Source organism: Carassius carassius, chromosome 48 (assembly GCF_963082965.1).
Source record: "Carassius carassius chromosome 48, fCarCar2.1, whole genome shotgun sequence".
Taxonomy (NCBI): domain Eukaryota; kingdom Metazoa; phylum Chordata; class Actinopteri; order Cypriniformes; family Cyprinidae; genus Carassius; species Carassius carassius.
The window spans coordinates 13256019-13277832 of NC_081802.1; the positions used below are offsets into that span (position 1 = coordinate 13256019).

General features: G+C 37.1%; 5 protein-coding genes across 7 annotated transcripts; 2 read left to right on the plus strand and 3 right to left on the minus strand.

The window, feature by feature from the left end:
* Nucleotides 1-1470: 1470 nt before the first annotated feature.
* yju2b (YJU2 splicing factor homolog B) lies at nt 1471-4789 on the minus strand. 3 transcript variants are annotated; one of them, XM_059543119.1, is made up of 10 exons: nt 4698-4789; nt 4249-4306; nt 3569-3622; nt 3380-3462; nt 3241-3296; nt 3069-3129; nt 2831-2973; nt 2494-2666; nt 2271-2409; nt 1471-2034 (listed from the first exon to the last, which is right to left on the minus strand). In XM_059543119.1, the coding sequence occupies exons 2-10, from the start codon at nt 4249-4251 to the stop codon at nt 1577-1579; spliced, it is 1170 nt and encodes a 389-aa protein (XP_059399102.1). In that variant the 5' UTR covers nt 4252-4306; nt 4698-4789; the 3' UTR covers nt 1471-1576. The 3 variants fall into 3 exon arrangements, with proteins under 3 accessions (XP_059399102.1, XP_059399103.1, XP_059399104.1); XM_059543120.1 differs by having other exon boundaries at nt 4684-4716; XM_059543121.1 differs by lacking the exon at nt 4698-4789 and adding an exon at nt 4521-4539.
* Nucleotides 4790-8156: 3367 nt separating this feature from the next.
* Nucleotides 8157-10965, plus strand: LOC132131678 (persephin-like). Its single transcript, XM_059543743.1, has 2 exons — nt 8157-9521; nt 10047-10965. The coding sequence occupies exons 1-2, from the start codon at nt 9443-9445 to the stop codon at nt 10445-10447; spliced, it is 480 nt and encodes a 159-aa protein (XP_059399726.1). The 5' UTR covers nt 8157-9442; the 3' UTR covers nt 10448-10965.
* Nucleotides 10966-10998: 33 nt separating this feature from the next.
* On the minus strand, nt 10999-16489 carry wdr83 (WD repeat domain containing 83). The gene is made up of 9 exons (XM_059543742.1): nt 16254-16489; nt 13718-13838; nt 13533-13638; nt 12797-12845; nt 12594-12720; nt 12445-12512; nt 12236-12344; nt 11387-11501; nt 10999-11285 (listed from the first exon to the last, which is right to left on the minus strand). The coding sequence occupies exons 1-9, from the start codon at nt 16354-16356 to the stop codon at nt 11136-11138; spliced, it is 948 nt and encodes a 315-aa protein (XP_059399725.1). The 5' UTR covers nt 16357-16489; the 3' UTR covers nt 10999-11135.
* Nucleotides 16490-17360: 871 nt separating this feature from the next.
* Nucleotides 17361-20109, minus strand: sde2 (SDE2 telomere maintenance homolog (S. pombe)). The gene is made up of 7 exons (XM_059542993.1): nt 19954-20109; nt 19702-19819; nt 19258-19369; nt 18958-19127; nt 18232-18337; nt 17766-18141; nt 17361-17683 (listed from the first exon to the last, which is right to left on the minus strand). The coding sequence occupies exons 1-7, from the start codon at nt 20053-20055 to the stop codon at nt 17474-17476; spliced, it is 1194 nt and encodes a 397-aa protein (XP_059398976.1). The 5' UTR covers nt 20056-20109; the 3' UTR covers nt 17361-17473.
* A 966-nt stretch (nt 20110-21075) lies between these two features.
* Nucleotides 21076-21747, plus strand: mrps28 (mitochondrial ribosomal protein S28). Its single transcript, XM_059543302.1, has one exon. It carries the CDS (start codon nt 21105-21107, stop codon nt 21651-21653), a length of 549 nt encoding a protein of 182 aa, XP_059399285.1. The 5' UTR covers nt 21076-21104; the 3' UTR covers nt 21654-21747.
* The last annotated feature ends 67 nt before the right edge of the window (nt 21748-21814 follow it).

Sequence of the window (21814 nt, forward strand, 5' to 3'; positions counted from 1 at the left end):
AAAAGTTAATATTATTCATGTTCTATTCTGTATGTTAATATAAAACATACACTCTCTGAATAAAAAGGTTACTGGCATTACTGGCAGTCCCTTATGACAATGAATCATGGTAAAGTGAACATGGTTTAACTATAGTATTTGTAGATTTCCTTGGTTAACACTACAGTAAACATATTTGCACCATGTGTAAACAAAAATAAAACCTATTAAGTTGCAATTAAGGCGTATTGAATGTTAAAATGCATTTCAAATATAAAGTACGTATTATTACCCACTGTACTCATAATAAATAAATTTCATAATCTAAAAGTTCAGATTAGAAGTATCGTATCGGTATCGATATTGACGATACTGACTATTAAAAATATCGGTATCGTATCGAAAACAAAATATGTGGTATCGCCCATCCTTAATGAACGGCTCGAATAGTTAGTGTATCATATGAAGACCCGCTTTCTGAAATACAAAATGTGCTGTGATTTGTTCGCTGGTCCAGTGTGTGCTGTGATTGACAGCACTCTGCGCCTGGTCAGGAAATGTCACAAGCTTCGGTGTAAATATAGCGTCAAAGTCAGTTTGAGCGTGATTGAAACCTGGATGATTGTAACCACTCTAAATTCGTCTGCTTTGGGAAAACTAGCATGTCTCCGACATAGTGATATGTAATATGTAATAAAATATCTTCTTTTAAATCTGAATTTCAGCTTTGTAACTTTAGAGATCTTTTTTATGCTCAAACAGCAACATTACAGACTAAAGTTGAAAAAGTGAAAAAGCATAATTGTACACCTTTAAAGCACAACTGCATACTTGTTCAGGCAGTATGCATGTGCGAGGACATGCACACATTTGTGTGTGGACAAATGTTTCATTACAAAGTTGCAGTCAACTACTGTCCTGACATGCATTAATACAGAATTGTAATTGTTTTCACGGATCTGTGTGAATGGGGATTGTTTAGACAATGTTTTCATCCTATGCAAAACTTTTCAAAAACACAAAGGGATAAACGTTTTCATTTTTGTTACATTGTCATTCAAACGTACATCCAGTGTGCTTATATCTATACTATGTACTTGCGAAAAACAGTATGTGAAAAGAGTAGTATGTTGGAATGCATATTCATGAAACAGTAGTTGAGAAGTACTTTTTTCAGTTTCTGGAGTGTGCACTTTACTGTCCATGAGGCAAATGGAGAGGAGATGTGAATGGCAGTAAAGCGACACAACTGACAATAAAGTAGATGTAGTACGGTATGTCTGTATTTCTTCCCCACTACACATATTTTACTTAAAAAAACAATTAATGGTCCCAAATTTGTTTATTAAAATTAGTACCTACTTGGTATTAAATTTTGGGCTCCAACTCTAACACCTTTTTTGCTGAGGTTTATGACTGCATTTGTAGGGAGTAAAACAACAAGTCCAATGCTCACAGCTTGAAAGTTAAAAAGAAAACCCTGACACACTCTTCAATGTGGAAGAGTTTATTTTTTTGGTAAATAATGACTAATTGTTTAACATAAATGTTGATACTGTAGGATTTACAGCTACGTAAATTCAACTTCTGGTCTAAATCAGACCTCACTGCCCGAGTCAGAATCACTGTAATCTGCAACCAGAGACTTTCCAGTAAGAGCGTGCAAGCTTCTGTCCTCCTCTGAAGGGCTTCCTTTATGTGTCTCTGAAGTGCAGCTGGGAGTGTTTGTGTCTGTGCTTGAATTCATGTTATTAGTGATAGGAGAAAGCGAGTCCGTGGGGTTTGTGTCTACAGCTGCTGAGTTAGCAGCAGGGGACGAGCTGGAGGTCATAATGCTGGCAGTTTCAGTCTTGCTGCTTTCTGACTTCCTGCGTACCAGGATGTGCGCACTGGGTGTCGTAGAGCTCAGTGCTTTAGCCACAGCTGCTCCTCGACCCTGCTGGCCTAACTTTTGCAAGAGGCTCCCAGCGGCTCCCCCTGCTGCTGAAGATGGGCTAACGAACCAGGAACGAGAAGATATCTGTAGCCTTTTCGTCTGCTGTCTGTCATCATATGCTGAAAGAGAAAGGGATTGTTCCAGATCCTCAATTATAAGCAATAACACATATATATATATATATATATATATATATATATATATATATATATATATATATAAAAATATAAAAGTATAACCATAGAAAATTATTTAAAACAAATCAAAAAAAATTTTTTTTACTTAAAAGGAAAGGGGTGATGATTAATGCATCAATAAATAATGAAAAAAAATTTAACCGATGGGTCAAACCCACAGTCAGGGCTCTGGAAGGTGAGCAGTGCTGCCAGTTTCTTATCTTCTTCTCTTTCCGGTAACAAGGGGATGGACAGACCAGTCCTCAATCGCACTGCATTGTCTTTCTCCTCCTCCTCAGCAATCACTTTCTTCTCAGACTGTATTCGCAAACCCCAAATAGATTAAAACGCACACCTTTCATTACAGATGCAAATCCCTGCAGTGGGAAACAAGTAGCTCACCCTGAACTTCCTGCGGAGGACGCTGTTAAGCTGAAAGTCATCTTTCCACCCGGACTGCTGCTCTTGAAGCTCATTGAGAGACGGGATGGCGGCCCGTAGCTTTTCTTTATCCTTTCCTCCATGATCTAATTTAAACATGGCGTCCGTCTCCAGTTTCTCTTTCTCACTGTGCTCTGTAGCAAAAAAAACAAAACAGCATAATAGGCCTTAATTAATGATTAAAAGTCTTTTTCTTCATATTATGCATACTTTAACATTTTAAAGCATATTGAAAATGAATAGTGGTGACAGAAAATTTTGGTGGACAGGCAGACAGAAACATCATGAGTTTTGGCACCGGTAGTGAGTATCTGCTCGTTCTCAGCCATGTCCCATCTTTCCTCTTTCCTTTGGGCTCCACTCACGATGACATAATCACAGGTGGCTGGGTCTGTCTGCATCTCGATGTAGTTCACACACAGATGGCACTTCATCCTGAACCTGTGGAACACAAACCTACAGGTTAAGACGTGCTGCCTTGCACTATACGAACTGATCATGAAACTGAACTGAGGGAGATCAGGATGCTACATCACCTGTATATTGGAGTTGTGTAGTAATTGCCCACTTTTTTCTTCTCCGCATTGTATCGAACCCCTGTAAAGACAGAATGATTAAATATATACACATGTACACAACTGATAAACTATGTACATTTTACATTCTACATACTGCAGGAACATTACAAGTAGTACAGTAAGGTCATACCCATGCCGATATGATTCTTACAACCGTCACACCAAATATTATACGGCATCTCAAATCTGAAAACAAAACACATTGTCAGCACAGGTGAAATCAAAAAACAGTGACAGAATTCACAACACATTAAATGATTGTGTATTACCGGATGATGAGGATGCCCTGAGACAGTTTCCGGGCCCGTTCCCGCAGCGGGTGCGTTTTCCAATAGCCATTGATAGAACCATGCTGTTATGAGAGCATGAGATATATATATTTCAGAAGGAATGTTTCTGATATACACAGTTTTGCAAAACAGAACCTGGAAAAATGAGATAATATTTGTTATTGTCACCTTAGCTGGGTCGAAATCAGGAGGGTAGTACTTGTTCACTCCTTTACGTTCACCCTAAAACATAGAACAAACATTAACATGATCATTTCTATAACGGGACCAGCACATTATTATTGTTAACTACAACTTAGACTATTAAAGAGGACAAAATCTCATGTCAATCTTTAATTTGATCAGATTTATAAAAGACTCTTCCGGGAGAAGAGCCAATGCAAGGAATAACGCCCTTTATGACTTCATGCAGGAAAAACTTTCCAAAAGTTATATGAACCTGGAGGAGTGTATTTGGCACAGAAATACTCCATCATACATCCAACTCATTTACTTTGGCCATGTTTGGCATGAGAATCTAACTCTGTAACAATGTAAGAAACTCAAAATGCATGAAATAGCAGCAGACCTCCTCTTTAAAAGCTATTTTCTGTAATTGAAATAAAATAAAATATAAATATTAGACTAAAATAAAAATCACAAAACTGAAGCATGTTGCCTTGAAAACTATAGCTGAAATAAATTAAAGCTCAAGCAATAAAATTACTACAACTAAACTTTTTTAACTTAAAAAAAAAAAAAAAAAAAAAAAAAATAGTTATTTCCTAAAGAAATTTCCTAAACTAAAATGAAAATGGAAACAATACATACTATATAAACATAAATAATATAATATAAAACATCCATACCATCTTGCTGGTTTAAGATCACTTCCAGATGATTTGAGAATCAATTAGATTAAAAATGCTGGGAAAACATAACAGAGAAAAAAAAATCACATTATTACATATACGTATCCTAACTCTTACAAAAATACGATGGTAATACATTGTTTATCGGACATGGTGCTATGATATATGAATATGGCAATCATTCTGCGCCACAGTATAACAGTACTAGTTACTTAAATTGACAGTAAAAAAAAAAATTGTGTTAAAATTGTAATAAAAAGCAAATTAACTGCAAGTGGCAGGAGCTGATACACGATATATGTCTAGAAATGGCCAAACCAAGTCGAACAGGACCGAGATAACAACCACTGCGCTGACTTTAGGTCATTTTCACAAAAAAATCATACAAATAATCTGAACATTATGAAGTAAATTAAAAAGAAAAAATCGTACGTTAAGATACTGACCAAACAGCCTTCTGCGTAAACAGCGTCTGCGTGCACTCGTCATCCAACGTCACGTCGCGCTGGAGGTGTTCGCGTGCGTCAACAGCGCCGCCTAACGAGCGGAGGATTTGTAAATACGTCTGACAGGTAACTTTACTTTTCTTTATAAGTTTATAACAACTTATAAAATTAAATATTATTACACAAAGAAGATATTTGAAAAACGGCGAAACCCTCTAAGATGGAAAACTCCTCGTGAGGTGTAAATAACATGCTGTCGTCTGTTGGCTCACATTCACTCGAAATAACCATGTTTGCCATTTGGGATTTCACTAGCAGTGGGCATTTTCCCACAGGTGAGGGATAGTGGAACATCTCTGGAGTTTGTCTGCTGTGAATATGTAGCCAGGTGGATAGAAAAACTTGGACATGTGAGGCTTTTTCCAATCCAGGTATGGAAAGCGTACATGAGATGAGACAAACAAGTTACTAAATACCATTTTGACAAACCAAAAAGCATATGGTGTTTTCGTTGAACGAGTTTGTAATGGCGCGATGGTGAATATAACCACTGTAAACACTCAAAGGTAAATGGTGGTCCAGTGTGATGGAGGGACGTTGAGGAAGGTGTGATTGGATGAGGAGTGATGGAGGAGGCTGGAGCTTCTCTTGCGCTGGTCAGATTTACAGCATGAACAGCCCTCGCCTGGCGAGTTTGAGATTCCCCACTAATTCCCACAGAATGCTTCCTAACACTGGAACGCTGCTCTTGCATTCCTGCCCAGAGCAGACAAGCCCTATATGGGCCGGACGGGAGACCCAGAATGCAACACAGCTCTGGTAAGGTCATCCATACCTTAAACACACCTGAGGAATGACCCCGAACAAACACACTTCTCACCTGTCCTGAGCAGATGCACATATTTATTCTGTTTGTAAAAACTCAACCAGGTGTTTGTTTGTAGACCACCAGGCATGTATGAGAATTATTATTTTTTTGTTATAGTGCAGTTTTGTAAATATTTTTAACATTGCAAAAATGAGCTTCTATTATGAATTAACCTTTATATCTCATTCTGATTAAAATCTCTCTCTCTCTCTCTCTCTCTCTCTATATATATATTTATATATACATAAATTTGTACATATGACATGTTTTTAGGATTTACACTTTTCAGTTGTATGACACATTCTCATCATCGAATTGAGTAATGTGTATATTATGAATTCAGAACAAAAATAAGGTATTTCATTCAGTTATTTAGAGTTTAAATGAAACATTACATTTGACAAATGTACCGTAAGTGTCACATAATCATAAACCATTTTGATATTATGTCATGATGCTTTTTTCCACACATATTTACACTAAACTTTTAAAATTAATTTTGCAAATAACAACTTCACTGTAATAATTTAGACTTCAAGCCTACATTGGATTGTGTAAAACTACTGAAATTCATTAACATTGTTACTTTAGTATCATTGAGATCATTTAATATGACTCGTTAATAATTTGGATCGGTGTTTATATATATCTATATCCATTTTAATTTTAAAGTTTTGGTAATTTTGCTGTCATTTTTAGTTTTTGTTTTTCTGTATATATTTTCTATACTTTTTTTATTTAGTTATTTTAGCTTAATATTTTAGTTATTTATTATTTATTTAAAATGAGAAATATTGCCATGACAACTAGCTGTAAAAAAACAAGTTTTTTATTTTATTTCAAGTAATAAAAATTAGTTTTTATGGTTTTAATTTAATTAGATTTTTTATGGTTTTAATTAAATGTAATAAAACCATATTCATTAATATGTGTTGTTTTGCATCCATCTTGCCCTCAGAATTCTCTTAATAGAAAACAAAGTATGAGGAATGATGAGACTTTTAACTTTTTTCATCCATGAGTGCGTGCTGAGCTTTTGTTATTTGTACCAGACAGACAAAGCTCTTTTCTTCTTTCCGTCTGATGGGCCGTGAGTGTACACCTCCTTTCCATGTCACCGTGTGTTTTACAGTGTGTGAGGAAGACTGTTTTTCCACTCTGTGACTTTGATATGAGATTCCTTCCTGACACAGACGGCCTCGGATTCCTAAGAGGCTCTATCAGGACATACCAGAAGGGTTGCTGTATCCCCCACTGTACTTCCACAAATATGATACACTTTGGTGCCCAAATACCATGTTTTTTTTTTGTGTGAACCCTATTTGATGTGGTTGGAAAAATTAGCCTAACATGAAAAGTAGCTACTTTTAAATACACAAAATGAATGTGTTCTTCACCCCACCCCACCCCCTCCCGCTTACACTAGAAAAAGTGAAAGCATGAAGGCCCACCCTCTAAACATAAGTCAGTGGAGGCATAAACAGATTGTACAAAAGCATTTCAAGGAGATTGCAAGAATTCATACAAATTAGCCGCTAATTTTTCAAAATGTAAAATAGTTACAGATTTTGAAACAATGTTATAGTTTTAATGTGTTGCTGAATTACGCTGAACGGTTTAATTGTTAAATCATTTTAATTATCAAAAATCTTAACATTTCATCTTTTGCATTCCACTCTGTTGCTGAATTTTTTTTTTCTCCCATTAAAAAAGAAAATCTTTAAAACTGCGACATCTCAACAGTGGCATAATTTAGACAGGACAAGCAGGAAAAGAAGAAAGAAATCAATCCAATTTTATGTAAAATTTTGTGTTGATTGCATTTGTAAAGTTCAACCCTGTTTTTTTCTTTCTTTTCTTTTTTTATCAATTTCTTTCTTTAATTTTGTACTCCAATTATTAAAAAATTCCATGCAGATCCTTCTCACTTTCACTTCATCATCATCATCTTTTCCAGCTTCATGAATGGGAGGACAAACAGGAGTACAGAATGAATAATAAACTGTATCAGAAATGTATCATACTTTCATTTCACTGGAGAGGCAAATTACCATTTTATTCCAAATCCATTCCCTTTTACGGATTTAATTCACTCTTTCTCCCATGCATACCTGGGGACAGACACCCTAACTTTACTCTGGTCTGGATGAAGACGTCTTGTTTTAACAAGCTAATAAGGAACTTTGAGCCAACAGCATGATAGCACCACCAGTGGAAACTGATTTAACTGTAATATTTGTCATGATGGATGAGTTAAAAAAAAGTTATAAATAAAAACAGACTCTAGCTGAGAAGAGATTGCTATGTAGGTTTCCCTGAAAGCAGGACACTGTTTTATGGTCCTGTGTCAGGTTTTAACCACCTGACGATTGGCTGAAATCCTTTTCCATAGATCATATTTTAATACTGAACAGTAATACTGGATGTCTGACTGGAAAACATTTCAACTGTACACAATCCTTGCTCTCAGGTATTCTACTTGAAAATAATTGCATTGAATAAGAATGGGCATTGTCCTAAAAAATTTGGGAACATTTCATAAAATGACCTTAGATTATAAATTACATATTTGCATTCCATTATACCTGCAAGTAAAGGAAAGGCCTGGCTTTCTGATAAAGCCTCATTAGTTTATCTTTTTACACTTATAAACTCTCAATTAATTATGTCCACTGGGTAGTTAAAGTTGCATTAGTGTTTTGAGCATTTGGCAGACAGAAGAACAGTAAAACAATTACAGTAAGGAAAGAAAATATACAAATGGTGGAGTTCAGTTTGATAAAATTCTCAATGTCAACCCTGTTACCATTGTAAATCCATTTTATTACAATAATTCTGTCAAAATGACAATGTTTTCAGGAAGTGAACTCAAATCAATTTCATGTAAATGTAAACTAGAATATCAACCCTGTTACCATTGGGTAATGACTAATTTCTAAAAACTGTCAACCCTGTTACCATCATAACTCCCTTTTATCACAATAATTATTTCAAAATTACATCATCATACTTTCAGGAAGTAAATCCTGCAAAGTCAAATAATTCCATTAAAAATCACCATGGGTGATCAAGTTGTTTCAAAAGTAACTCTAACATTTGTTTGTAAACACAGATTGGTTTGATATTTTGTTACCTAAAGCTAAGAAAGTTTAAGTGTTACTTAAGTGTCTAAATACATTTGGGGTCTGCTGTACAAAACCCTTCATTCAAAGCCGATATATCACTGCAAGCCATGCGCATTTAGTTATTCCTCCAGCACTGCAGGATTCATGTCTTCATAGTTAAACAAGGAATGTAGATAGCGAAAAGATAAAGAAAAAAAAATCACATTTTAACTAAATCCCTAAATTTATGTATCTGAAGACAGCCATTATTCTTGGAATTTCCATTCAAATAACTTCTGTCATCTATTTAGTTCTTTTTAATTATGAACCTTTCTTCCATCTTTCATGTAGTTAAGTTAATCCTTGCTTTTCGGTGTCCATTATATTGCATAAAATATGTGTAAAAATGCCAATTCCCTGTGCTTAATTGGCTCAAGCTCCAAGATAACTACACTTGTCAGACATCCCACAGCTTTAAGCAATTTACCCCCATTTTCCATACTCTCAGCCTCTCAAGACTTGGAGAAATACGAGTGGACTTCCCAAAAATTAAGTAAAGTTGCCTCCAATCATAGCCTTCAGACCATGTGAGAGACTGGGAGCGAAATGGTTATCCCACCTCCCTCCCATCCTGGACGCACCCCACCATCCCCTCCACCCCAACAGCTCTGACCCGCATAGATGGCTATAAAAGAGACAGTGACTCTGGCGCATCTCAGCATCACCTGCGCTTTCATCCTGAAGAAGGAAAACCAGGCAAAGACAAAACAACGATGCATTCACTACTGAAGGTCACCGTTCTGCTGTTTTGCATTCAGGCTGGAGAAGGACACTGGCTTAGAACACTACTGGGTAAGACTCGGGGTCATGACCTTTGGGGAGAGGACAACTAAATCGTTGAAAACTTATTATAGGATTTCTTTTTATTCTGTATAAAACAAAAATGTAAATGTTTTTTTTTATTATCCATATAATGAAGTCAATGGGGTCCCAACAATATTGGACCCCACCGACTTCCATTGTATAGACAAAAAAGTTATATATGCACTAAAATATCTTCTTGAGCACTACTAACATGAATTTGACCTCAAATCATGTGACTTTGCTGGAAAGAGTTGGGCTTCTACTTTTCTAAGTTATCAGATGATTTTCGTATGACAGACAAACTGCTGGAAAATATTTACAAAAAAATTCACTAAAAACACTTGATCTGGACTCTTATGATTTGAGCCATTAAGCAACCTCCGACAACTTATCAACTACATATCGATGCACAGACACATTAACCACATATCAACGTTCTGGCAACCTCTTACAACATTGTTTTGCACAAACAGAATGCAAAATTGTATTTATTTTTTGATCATTATTTTTCAGACACGGACCTCCATAATGAAGAACGTAGAGGAAGTGATGGTGAGGCAAAGGAGGGTTCAGGGAGGCAGCTGGAAAGAGCGATTCGGTTGCCCCGCAGCGCTGAGTCCCCATGTGCTCTGCACTCCATCCTGCTGCAGGTACGAGACCTCGGGTTGGGCTATGACTCGGACGAGACAGTGCTGTTTAAGTACTGCAGTGGGACCTGTCCTCGCCTTGCCTCCAACCATGACCTCACACTTGCCAACCTCCTGCAAAGCGGCGTCCTTCAATACACCGGCCATTGGCACCATCAGCCATGTTGTCGCCCCACACACCATGAAGACATAGCCTTTCTCGACAACCACCATCGCTGGCACAAAGTGGAGAAACTCTCTGCCACTGCGTGCATCTGTATGGTGTAGAGATGATGGTGGCCAGCCGAAATCTGGCTACATAATATCTGTTGGTTTAGAGAGTGTAAAAAGTGCCTTGAAGTAAATTAAGGGCTGTTTAAGGTATGTTTATTCAGGAATAATAATATGTATGTATTTAAATATATGAAGATGTGAATGTCACTTTCTCTGATGACATTAGCTAATATTGTGTTTGATAATGTCAAAATGTTCAGATCTGGTTAATGACAACACAGTGACGTGTTTGAGTGGCCGAGTCCAGACTTGATCCGACGAATTGTCCATCCGAACCAAAAATTGAACATATTTATGTGATAATAAATTATCTATTTATTTGAAAACCATACTACCCAATAAATTATTGTTAATATTTATTTTTCTTCTTTGTAAATATGTACAGTTCTCATTAAATATACAAACAAAAGTTGTTTGTTTGGTTAACTAACTACACGGAGTGATTACAATAATGAACTATGCAAAAAAGCCAACACAACACTGTGAGCAATAGCTATTAAGATATTCATTTGAAAATAAAAAAATTAACTATTTGAAAAGAAACTTTTTTTAATATCTTATTAGATTTTTATTATTATCATACAAAATATGTATAACAATCAAACTGATACAAAATAATAATTCACACTTCATCTTAATTGAGTCCTGCTCCTGCATTTGGTGTTCAACACCACTACTCAGCTTAGCTGTCTTCCACAGCTGCATCCTCTGGCTCCGCCCCCCACACCTGAACATGCCCCTCCATAGCAGTCAAAAGGCGGGGCTCCGTTTGATGAAAGTCCAGTGATTGGACTACAGCTTTCCCAACAGGCAGCTTTAAAGTCAGGGAGCCCTACAAATAGAGATTACAGGATTACATCTTTATTGCTCATATTTAACTTGACATATTGTCACTGTATTTTCTCTGTTGGTCCTGTGACTTATTCTGCACACCTCCACTAGATCCCAGAAGTAAACATGGCCATCTTCTGAACAGCTCAGAACATGTGTGTCTTTCTCAGACAGACAGCAGTCAAGCTTATAGCCTTTATTGACATGACCGGAGTACCTGTGAAGGGACACCATAGACACACACATTATAATACATTCATGTAGTGTATTATTGTATTGTTCCAAATAACAAACATTTTAACATGAATTGCATCGTTTTAGAAAAGTATTTATTTTTCAGTTTGAAATGTAGATTTATTTTACTGTTACATTTAACCAAACATTTCAAAATGAACAGCTTTAAATAAGTATGTTAATTGGAAAAGTGATTTATTTATTTAACTGTCACGTTTAATTACACCTTTTTTTTTCAAAATAAATATATAACACAGTTTTAAATAATTAAAATTGAAAAATTATTTATTAATTTGCCTGTTTAACTATGCTTTAAACATAATATAATAAACAGTTTTAAATATACATAATTATTGTTAATTTGAAAAATAATTAATTCATTTTAACGGCATGTTTAACTATGTTTTAAAGAAATTAAATTTTATAGTTTTATATTTGCATATATTTCTTTTATGATTTATTTTACTAATTTTGAAAAGTCATTATTTTGTTACATTTAACCATGTTTTTAATAAATTAAATCATTTTAAAAGTCTCCTGTTACTTTAAAATGTTTTAAATGTACATATTTATTTGTTAAAGTGATGTATCTACATCCATTATTTTTTAAATGGCACTCAAATTTCTCCATATATTGGTCCTGTGGCAACTAGTACCGGTAATATTACATTTAGTTTTATTGTATTTATGTAGTAGATTGATCTGTGTTGTACATACTCTCCCAGCATCTCCCCTGTGCTTTTGTCCAGCAGGCGCACCGTAGAGTCCAAACTAGAGCTAAGTGTGCACTGACCGTCCCGACTGAAACACACACAAGTGATGGGACCTGTGCAGCAAAAAAATCAAAAAAATCAAACAACAGATGCGTTAGACATCCCGCAGTGCAAAAAGCATTTTCTCATTCCCTCATGCGTGATATAACTCACTTCCAATGAAATCCACATGAATCTGCCCCATTCGTAGATCATATAGCCTCACTCTTCCATCCACAGATCTGATAGACAACACAATACAGTCACTTCTACAAATTCAAACTACTCATATAATGACATAAAATCCTTAGTTTGGTTCTGACCCAATCAAAAGCTCATGCTCTGAGACTTTCAGACTGCTTATGCCATCCCGAGCCTCGTCCAGGATCTGGATGGGCTCATACCGCCTGGATCTAGTGTCCCAACACCGCACGGTCCCATCAATGGAGCCTGAAACATAAAGAACTAGTGAGATTGAGATTTGACCATCATTATTCCCATACGATTAAAGCCAAGTCTGACTCACCTGACAGTATGACAGTAGCCTCCTCATTAAACTGCACACAGTTTACTTTCTAGGGAACGTGCATATGATTGAAAACAAGACATTTTTATGTCACTTATTTTAAAAGTCTTATATTTATTTACCATAATATACTGCAATAGAGATGTTTGTCTTAAACCAGGCTCACTCTGTGCGATTTTTATTAGTCTTTTGCCATTGTTGCTTGTCACACTACAAGACGCGACAAAAATAGATGTACACAAGACGATGATTTGTCCGAAGTTTTACGTCATCAATCCGTGACCCGCATTCTTTCGCTACAATGGTAGCTAGCAAACAAAAGCAATATGTAGCATTAGTTTGTTAATTACATGCCATGATAATAATAAAAAAAAGAGGATGAAGACAACGAGTGCGGTAGACCAAGTCATGGCTAGACAAAAGAGGACTTTATGGACTTCCAGTTCTTGACAGTCGTCGTTGAAGTCACATTGCAGGAAAGTGTCTGAAATCTTCTGACACTGCCAGAATTTAATTGGAGGAAAAAACTGATCGCAACGGCTATTAATCGGCTGTCGGTGAACACGTCAAACCAGCAATCAAAGACAACAGGATTATAGGAATCTTTTAGGATTTCCAAAGTTTGACAAACAAATCGTGGCCAAAATCGTACAGTGTGAGCCGGGCTTCAGTAAAAGCAAATAAAAAACGCTGTAGGATATTTTGGCGGGAAACTGCAACGGTAACGGTCTCTCACCCCGGCGTGCCCGCGCAGTTTGCGCGTCACCTGACCGGACGCCACATCCCACAGAATAACGGTTTTATCCGAGCTGCAGGAGCACAGCTGACTGTTGTCATAAGAACTGCGAAAAGTAAGTGAAATTAACGCAAACCAAACGCGAAAGCGATGGTATTTCAGTATAATGTAACGCAGAAACATACCTGTCCACGTCCAGCACTTCATATCCGTGACCGGTGTAAGTCTTCAGCAGGGTCCCGCGACTCACACTCCACAGCTTCAGAGATTTATCACTGCCACAGGTCAGCACATAATTCCCATCAGCTGGAGGAATGTGTCAAATATAGAAACAAGAACAATTTCATTGTATGTTCAGTTCAAGGTGTTTCTAGTGTCATAATGCAGGTGTGAAACAGCAGCATCGCGTGGTAACTGTTTCTTTTCTCAGCGCTAGAAAGGAAGAACCAACTAGAATCGTTAGTGATTATAAATGTATTTTATAAATCTATGTAATCTTTTAGGTTGACATTTTTTCAAAGACAACTGCTAGTAGCATTCTTCATTTAACAATAATATGTCCGACAATGGATATGGATAATATGATACATATTATAATATTGTAAATAATGTTAAATTTGTAATGATATATTACAATGATAAATAAATAAATTTATTTATTTAAATAAATAAATTTCACCATCAATTTAGGCACATCAACCATAACTCACCTACTCACTTCAAAAACAGCCAGAAGCCTTGGAGTTATGAATGATGATCAGCCGACTTTCTCAGACCACATTGCTAAAACTGTCCGATCCTGCAGATTTGCTTTATTCAACATCAAGAAGATCAGACCCTTTCTTTCAGAACATGCTGCACAACTCCTTGTTCAAGCTCTTGTTCTGTCGAGGCTCGACTATTGCAATGCTCTCTTGGCAGGTCTTCCAGCCAATTCTATCAAAACTTTACAATTAATCCAGAACGCAGCAGCAAGATTAATTTTTAATGAGCCAAAAAGAATACACGTCACACCTCTGTTTATCAGTTTGCACTGGCTACCAATAGCTGCTCGCATAAAATTCAAGGCATTGATGTTTGCCTACAAAACTACCACTGGCTCTGCACCCATTTACCTAAATTTATTACTTCAGACTTATGTGCCCTCTAGAAGCTTGCGTTCTGCAAATGAACGTTGCTTGATTGTGCCATCCCAGAGAACCTGAATTGTGCCATCCCTCCACCTGAAGTCACTTTTAAGGACTTTTAAAGGGTTAGTTCACTCAATAATCAAAATTATGTCATTAATGACTCACCCTTATGTTGTTCCAAACCCGTAAGACCTCCGTTTATCTTCGGGATACAGTTTAAGATATTTTAGATTTAGTCCGAGAGCTCTCAGTCCCTCCATTGAAGCTGTGTGTACGGTATACTGTCCATGTCCAGAAAGGTAAGAAAAACATCATCAAAGTAGTCCATGTGACATCAGAGGGTCAGTTAGAATTTGTTGAAGCATCGAAAATACATTTTGGTCCAAAAATAACAATAACTATGACTTTATTCATTTTCTTCTCTTCCGTGTCTGTTGTGAGAGAGAGTTCAAAACAAAGCAGTTTGTGAAAGCAGAACCGGTGAACCGTTTTCTTCAACAGTTTAATTGAATCGAACTGTCCGAAAGAACTACTGGTGATCCGAAAACCAATGCAACCGGTTCTTGACTCGTGAACGAGTCAATCGTTCGTTATCTGGCTCGGCTCAGTGTTCATCTTCAGTTCTCTCTTCACAGCAGTTCAGTCAGTGTACTGTTTGAGTAAATGAATTACTCCGGGATATTGGTTTGTTTTAACTCAGAGGGAGTGTCAGCCACATTAAAAAAGTTAACAGCTCAAGTCATTTGTGGATTAATGCGTATTGGAGACGTGAACTGTTTTAAACGATTCAGTTCTATTTGGTGAACTGGTTCAAGAAGATCCGGTTACATCGAATGATTCGTTCGCGATCCGGATATCACAAACTGCTTTGTTTTGACAGTCTTACAACAGACACGGAAGAGAAGACAATGCTGAATAAAGTCGTCGTTTTTGCTGTTTTTGGACCAAAATGTATTTTCGATGCTTCAAAAAATTCTAACTGACCCTCTGATGTCACATGGACTACTTTGATTATGTTTTTCTTACCTTTCTGGACATGGACAGTAGACCGTACACACAGTTTCAATGGAGGGACTGAGAGCTCTCGGACTAAATCTAAAATATCTTAAACTGTGTCCCGAAGATGAACGGAGGTCTTACAGGTTTGGAACGACATGAGGGTGAGTCATTAATGACATAATTTTGATTATTGGGTGAAATAACCCTTTAAATTAAATGTTCCCTCCTGGTGGAATGACCTGACCAACACAATTCCAGCAGCTGAGTCCAATATGTATATATATATATATATATATATATATGTATATATATATATATATGTATATATATATATATATATATATATATATATATAAGACCTCTAACACTAGCTTGCTCTATTTTTTCTATTCTGTTTTCTTTTTATTTATTATATTATTTAAAAGCCCTTGCTACGTGTACTGCGTTAAACTAACTGAGACTTGTTATAGCACTTATATTTCATTGCTCTTTTTGTTGTTTTTGATTGCTTCCGCTGTACTCATTTGTAAGTCGCTTTGGATGAAAGCGTCTGCTAAATGATTGAAAGTAAATGTTAATAGTATGGACTTACCGTTGAAGCGCACGGCTCTCACGGCGCCTTGTTGACACTCTACAGTCCGCAAAAGATGCTGCGGGAACTGAGGCACTTGAGGACGCGGCTGCGGAAACGCCATAACTATTTCCACAACTTCAGATATATACTAATATTACACATAATATGTACAAATAAATCGGTAACACTACGACGAGCTCAGAACTGCTCCACAAACTGCATGAAAACAGCGTTTTCTTCCGTGGATTGTGTTGGAGCGATACAGGGCTCAATATCGCCATCTGATGTGTCGGAGAACTTACGAAAGTTCCCCTAAATCTTGATTTTTCAGTTTCGTGCTTTTCATCATAAGCACATATCAGTGCATTTGATGGAAAATCATCTATATTTAGTTTAGTTTTAATCTCTTCCAGCTCTTCTTCATTCCGTTGGGTTTTTTGGGTGGCATTGAATAATTGGAAGGAAACAAACTGAGTTTCGGTTGACGGTGAAACTTGAAACACACATAACGTAAGCTTCAGTTCGTGAACGAGTTTGTCCGGCCTGTGATTCTGATCAGACACTGTAGGTGCGCAGTTAAGAGAACACCTTCAAATCATCAAATTTACACTATCTATCTATATATATATATAAAAAAAAAATCATACCCTATTCTGTGAACCAGATATGTTGTGAATTGTGAAGTATTTTTCTATGTTTTAATTAAATAAAATGTTATTTTCACATTCTACATACACTAAAGATACATAATATAGAGTACAACAACAAACAGGACACAAAATTGTGCAACAATATTTTACTTAACCATAAAGTCAAGAGGGAAATGGACCAGATCACATATATAATCAAATATCAAAATAGCTATTTAAAATGACTGAATTATTAATAAATTGCTGTACAGATTACCAAAAAAAAAAAACAAAGTTAACCTGAGTTTCATCCTTTTGTTACTTGGCATGTTTTACCAATAGACAAAGAAAAAAGCCATGTGTTGTGGAGCCCTGCTGCATGTGATAAAAGTTCAAGTTTAAAATTAAATCCAAATTCTTTGTATCTGACTAGAAACATCATTCTAATATAAGGAGAAAAATAAATCTAGCACTCATTATTATCCCAAACTGGGGATCTTTTTAAATTCAGTGTTAGATTTTTATAAACGACACTTTAAAAATAACTACATTCATACCAAGCACAAGTGAAGCAAAACAGGTCAAAAACACTGGTATAAGAAATGCAGGTTATTTCTTCTTGCCCTTGGTGGCCAAGAGCGCAGGATCAATCTGATGTGGACTCAGTCCTTTGACGGAGAAGAGACGTGCAGCCCGTTCCTGCAGTGTTCCTCCACACTTCATCCCTCGTTCCATCAGCTCTTTCTTCAGCCGCTCCAGACCCAAAGCCTCCAGCTGCTCCGGCCCACTCACAGAAAGCAGATCCCACGGTTCCTCCACCTAAAGGAAATGAAAGACAGGTCAGTATTATCAAAAAAACATTTCCAACATGAAAATCCACATCAGAAGCAAGACATCTCACCTCTTCTTGTGCTTGACTGGTCTCGGCAGGGCCGCTTGGAGCTTCTGTGGGCGCATCCTGTGATTTATCCTCCTCTGTGCTGGCATTTTGGCTGGTTTCAGCTGTACACTCTTTTTCGGCCTCTTTCTGCACCTCCTCCTCCTCCACCTGTGTTGGGGAGCTCGGTGTGGGACTCTGGGAGGAGGAGCTGCTGGTGCTGCTGGGCTGGTCCTGAGGGTCTGTCCTCTCTCTCCCTCTGGTGGCAGAAGGTGGCACCACTGGTTTGGGAACATCTGAACTACATGAAGCCCCAGAGGTGGATGGAGAGGCCTCGCTGTCGCTGTCCTCAATTCCTTCATCTGAGCTGCCCATGTCCTCCGGTCCTCCAAGGCCAGTCCTATTAGATATAAAGAAAGGCATGTTACAATTAGCAATTTTGTAATTCTAGTCCGCAAGATTAGCATTTTCTTCACATTTGTCAACTCACCAGAAACATTTCTTCTTTGCTTTCTTTTTGCTGTCTGTTGGTGTCGGACGCTTGCGACTCGGCCCCTCGTCCACCTTGACGAGACCACTAGAGGAGGCCTGGATGCCTGAAGGATAGACAATTTTCAACTTTTACTGTCAAGAATAATTAGGGTACGGTATCATACTTTAAAATTTACAATATGCAACATTTATAATAATAGTATTTAACTTAATTACACATTATAATTACAACATGTATTACTTAATTTTTTATTAACTATAATTATATAACACTGTTATAATATTCATGATAATACTAACTATTAAATGTATATGTATATATTCTCTGATTTAAATCTTAGTATAAAATATTAAGATTAAAAGTGGTTCATTTAAGCAGTGCATTTTTTTTTTAAACAATTCTTTTTTTAAACAAATCTTGAAGAGCCTTGCATCAAGACTTGGTTGGGGTGCAGTGGTTAAACCCAGAGAAAGTCACTGAAGTGAAAAAAAATTAATGCATTAATCTGCACAAATACTTAGTGAACAAAATAAAATAAAAAAATTCACTCACTAGGAAGAAACTAAATATGTAAATAATGCTGTGTATTGCTATTTAACATTCTTTGTGTAAATGTATCCTAGCACTACCACAAGATAGTAGACGTGTCTAATTTGTGTGTGTGTGTATATATATATATATATATATATATATATATATATACACACAATGAATTTAAGGTACCTTTCAGTACAGAGTCCTCCAGTCTCTCTGAGAGGTCATGACACTGCTGTTCATAATTAGTGTCTGTGAAATAATGTTTAGGTTCGGCCAATTTCCTCTGAATCCTCTCCAGGCGACGCTGCTCCTTCTCTGCCTCTCGATCCGCCTGCTTTTTCAGCCACTCTGCCATTCTTCATACAAACACATACAAATTCAATTAATCATGCAATAACATGACCTAACGATGCATTAATCCTTAAAACTGAAATTAAGTCAATATTCAAACAAGCATGCTAAAGTGGATCAAGTAATCATCATTACTCCTTCTCATGGTTGACGTCTCTCAGTCTTCTTCCACTCAGATCTCTGCAGGCCTCACGATTGGTGGTCTTTTCGATTTGTGCACCGAGGGCCCTCAACATGGAGCCAAATCCTAGAAAACAAACGAGTTTAAGATGCATTAAAAGTATAAAACCTTTATTAATAACTTTTAAAAGCTTAAAAATTTTATATAAATTCTATTGAACACTGAAAGAGAAAATAAATACTAAAAGGAACTCTATTATAACCTTACATATACTTTTAAGAAGTACTGAATTGTAAAGGTGTCCAAAATGGGGATCTATTTATACCAAAGAATACACTAACCATTATACTCTCCTTTAACTGCACATAACAATTATCCAAATATTAATAATCCATCATATTCTAATATCTACAAGCTTCAAAAAGATTAATGTTGATGTCCTAAACTAATGTGTTTACCTCCTTTGCCTCCACATAAGCGAGGCTCCACACGGTACACGACTCCAGACTGAAGCAACTCATTACTGTGAGATACCCGGCCATTACTCTTCACATAGAAATCTGTGAGAGAGACGCCCTGAGAGAAAATAAAAAACATCTGAGGTCATCCTAACCATAAAAATGATCATCAAATTGAACTGAACCACCAGGGCTGAGAGTACAGCACACTCCTGAGTTCAGATTGACTAATGTAATCGCTGTTCGACTCACCTCTTTGACGGTCAAATGCTCGATGAGTTCTCTGACAGTCGAGCCAGGGGCAACAGTTGGGTTAGTGAACCTCAAATTTGGTGAAATTACAAAGAGCTCCATGTTTTCCTCTCTGTTGTCGAAGACACGCTCATAAACTTCCGGGAAAATCTGTTACGTATTAACTCAACTACGGAAGCCGAGAGAGTTAAGTCCCTTCTTCTTCTTCTGGAGTTTTATGGCGGTTGACAAACCAGCTAAAAGGTGCATTTACCGCCACCAACTGGACAGGAGTGTGAAGCGTGAGTGAAGCAAATAATCAAATACCTCTTAAAAAAAAATCCCATTTTTTATATTAAACTATATTCTGTTTTTCAATCCTGTTTCTCTTAGATACCTCATTAAAGCACTATAAATCCTTGTCTCTTTCTGTGCGTTTTGAAATATACTATTTACTGACGATGTATTTATACCTACGTAGCTTAATGCTTCTGTAAAATTGATTCTTTCTCTGTTGTATTCTGTGCAATGAATCAACACGTGTTCAACTGTTTCTGACAATCCACATTTATCACAATTCTCAGATTCTCTTTTTCCTATGATAAACAGTGAGTAATTAAGGCATGTGTGCCCTATTCGAAGCCTAGATATTATGGAATCTCCCTGCTTCCGTGTTTATTTCTCTCAACCCCAACTTTATTTAGAATTGTATACAGATGTCTACCTTTTGTCTCCTTATCCCATTTCTGTTGCCACATTTTGTTTAGAGAAGATTTTATTATTGCTTTAACTTCAGTTTTACTTAGTTATACATTAATGTCTATTACATTTCGTTTCAGAGATCTTTTGGCCAACTGATCAACCTCCTCATTACCCTCTTTACCAAGTCCCACATTAACCCAAGTAAATTAAACCATCAACTAGAGAAACTGAGCAATATATCCAAGCTATTTTATCTTTAAAAAAAATTATCCTAAAAAAAATTAACAGTTACATTTCGTCGATATGTTATATTTTAGTAGTAGCATAGTATTATATTTTTGCATAGTAATGATGACCACCATGATTGCAAAACCACTTTATCCCACATTTCCCACGAATATCCCTCAATGTTATGTAAGTTCTTATTTTGAAATGTTCCCATCGTTCTCTGCTGCGTATGACGTTTCAACATGGCGTCGCTCTGTAAGGTGATGCGCAACGTGAGCTCCAGATCATCTTTACTGCCAAAGCACTGCGTTTATATCACGCTCAGGTCGTTATACAGCTCCGATGCGAGCGGAGTAGATGATAAATCACCAGAGAGAGCGAAGGGCGGGTTTGCAGCCGCGTATGAGCTACATTCTGACCTGCAGCAGAGAGGCGATCAGAGCGAGGCGAGGCGCATGAGCTCCAGGGACGAGACGTCCTTCGCGTCGCTGCTGCGGCACTCCGCGCTCATGCAGATGGGTCCGGCTAAAGAAAAGGTCGTTATCGGGAAAATCTTTCATATCGTCAATGACGATCTGTATATCGACTTTGGCGGAAAGTTCCACTGTGTGTGCAAGAGGCCGTCCACGGACGGGCAGAAGTACCAGCGGGGCAGCAGGGTGAGGCTGAGACTGGAAGACATGGAGTTGACCTCGCGGTTCCTGGGAGCGACCATCGATACGACGCTGCTGGAGGCGGACGCCACTCTGCTGGGACTCATAGAGAGCAAAGAGACCAAGACGAAGGAGTAGCTGCCACTGAGAACACTCAGACTGAACTATTGTGTGAACCAATGGACTCTGTGTTGTGTATGAGATATGATATTTAAAATTGCACCTCCACGGATTTTGATTCTTGGTTCTCTGTCTAGATGTCTGTTTGTCTACCGTTACACATGTATAATTCTCTCATA

Coding starts and splice junctions, on each gene's coding strand:
- yju2b (XM_059543119.1), bottom strand. Junction 3,463..3,568: donor CTGATTTCGACCCAGCTAAG/GTGACAATAACA, acceptor CTCTCATAACAG/CATGGTTCTATCAATGGCTA. Junction 2,667..2,830: donor CGAGCAGATACTCACTACCG/GTGCCAAAACTC, acceptor TTTTTGCTACAG/AGCACAGTGAGAAAGAGAAA.
- LOC132131678 (XM_059543743.1), top strand. CDS start 9,443: ATGCATTCACTACTGAAGGTCACCGTTCTGCTGTTTTGCATTCAGGCT. Junction 9,522..10,046: donor CTGGCTTAGAACACTACTGG/GTAAGACTCGGG, acceptor ATTATTTTTCAG/ACACGGACCTCCATAATGAA.
- wdr83 (XM_059543742.1), bottom strand. CDS start 16,356: ATGGCGTTTCCGCAGCCGCGTCCTCAAGTGCCTCAGTTCCCGCAGCAT. Junction 12,846..13,532: donor AACTGCGCGGGCACGCCGGG/GTGAGAGACCGT, acceptor CACGTTCCCTAG/AAAGTAAACTGTGTGCAGTT. Junction 12,345..12,444: donor TCATGTGGATTTCATTGGAA/GTGAGTTATATC, acceptor TTTGCTGCACAG/GTCCCATCACTTGTGTGTGT.
- sde2 (XM_059542993.1), bottom strand. CDS start 20,055: ATGGAGCTCTTTGTAATTTCACCAAATTTGAGGTTCACTAACCCAACT. Junction 18,338..18,957: donor GGAGGACTCTGTACTGAAAG/GTACCTTAAATT, acceptor TCTATCCTTCAG/GCATCCAGGCCTCCTCTAGT. Junction 17,684..17,765: donor CCAGTCAAGCACAAGAAGAG/GTGAGATGTCTT, acceptor CATTTCCTTTAG/GTGGAGGAACCGTGGGATCT.
- mrps28 (XM_059543302.1), top strand. CDS start 21,105: ATGGCGTCGCTCTGTAAGGTGATGCGCAACGTGAGCTCCAGATCATCT.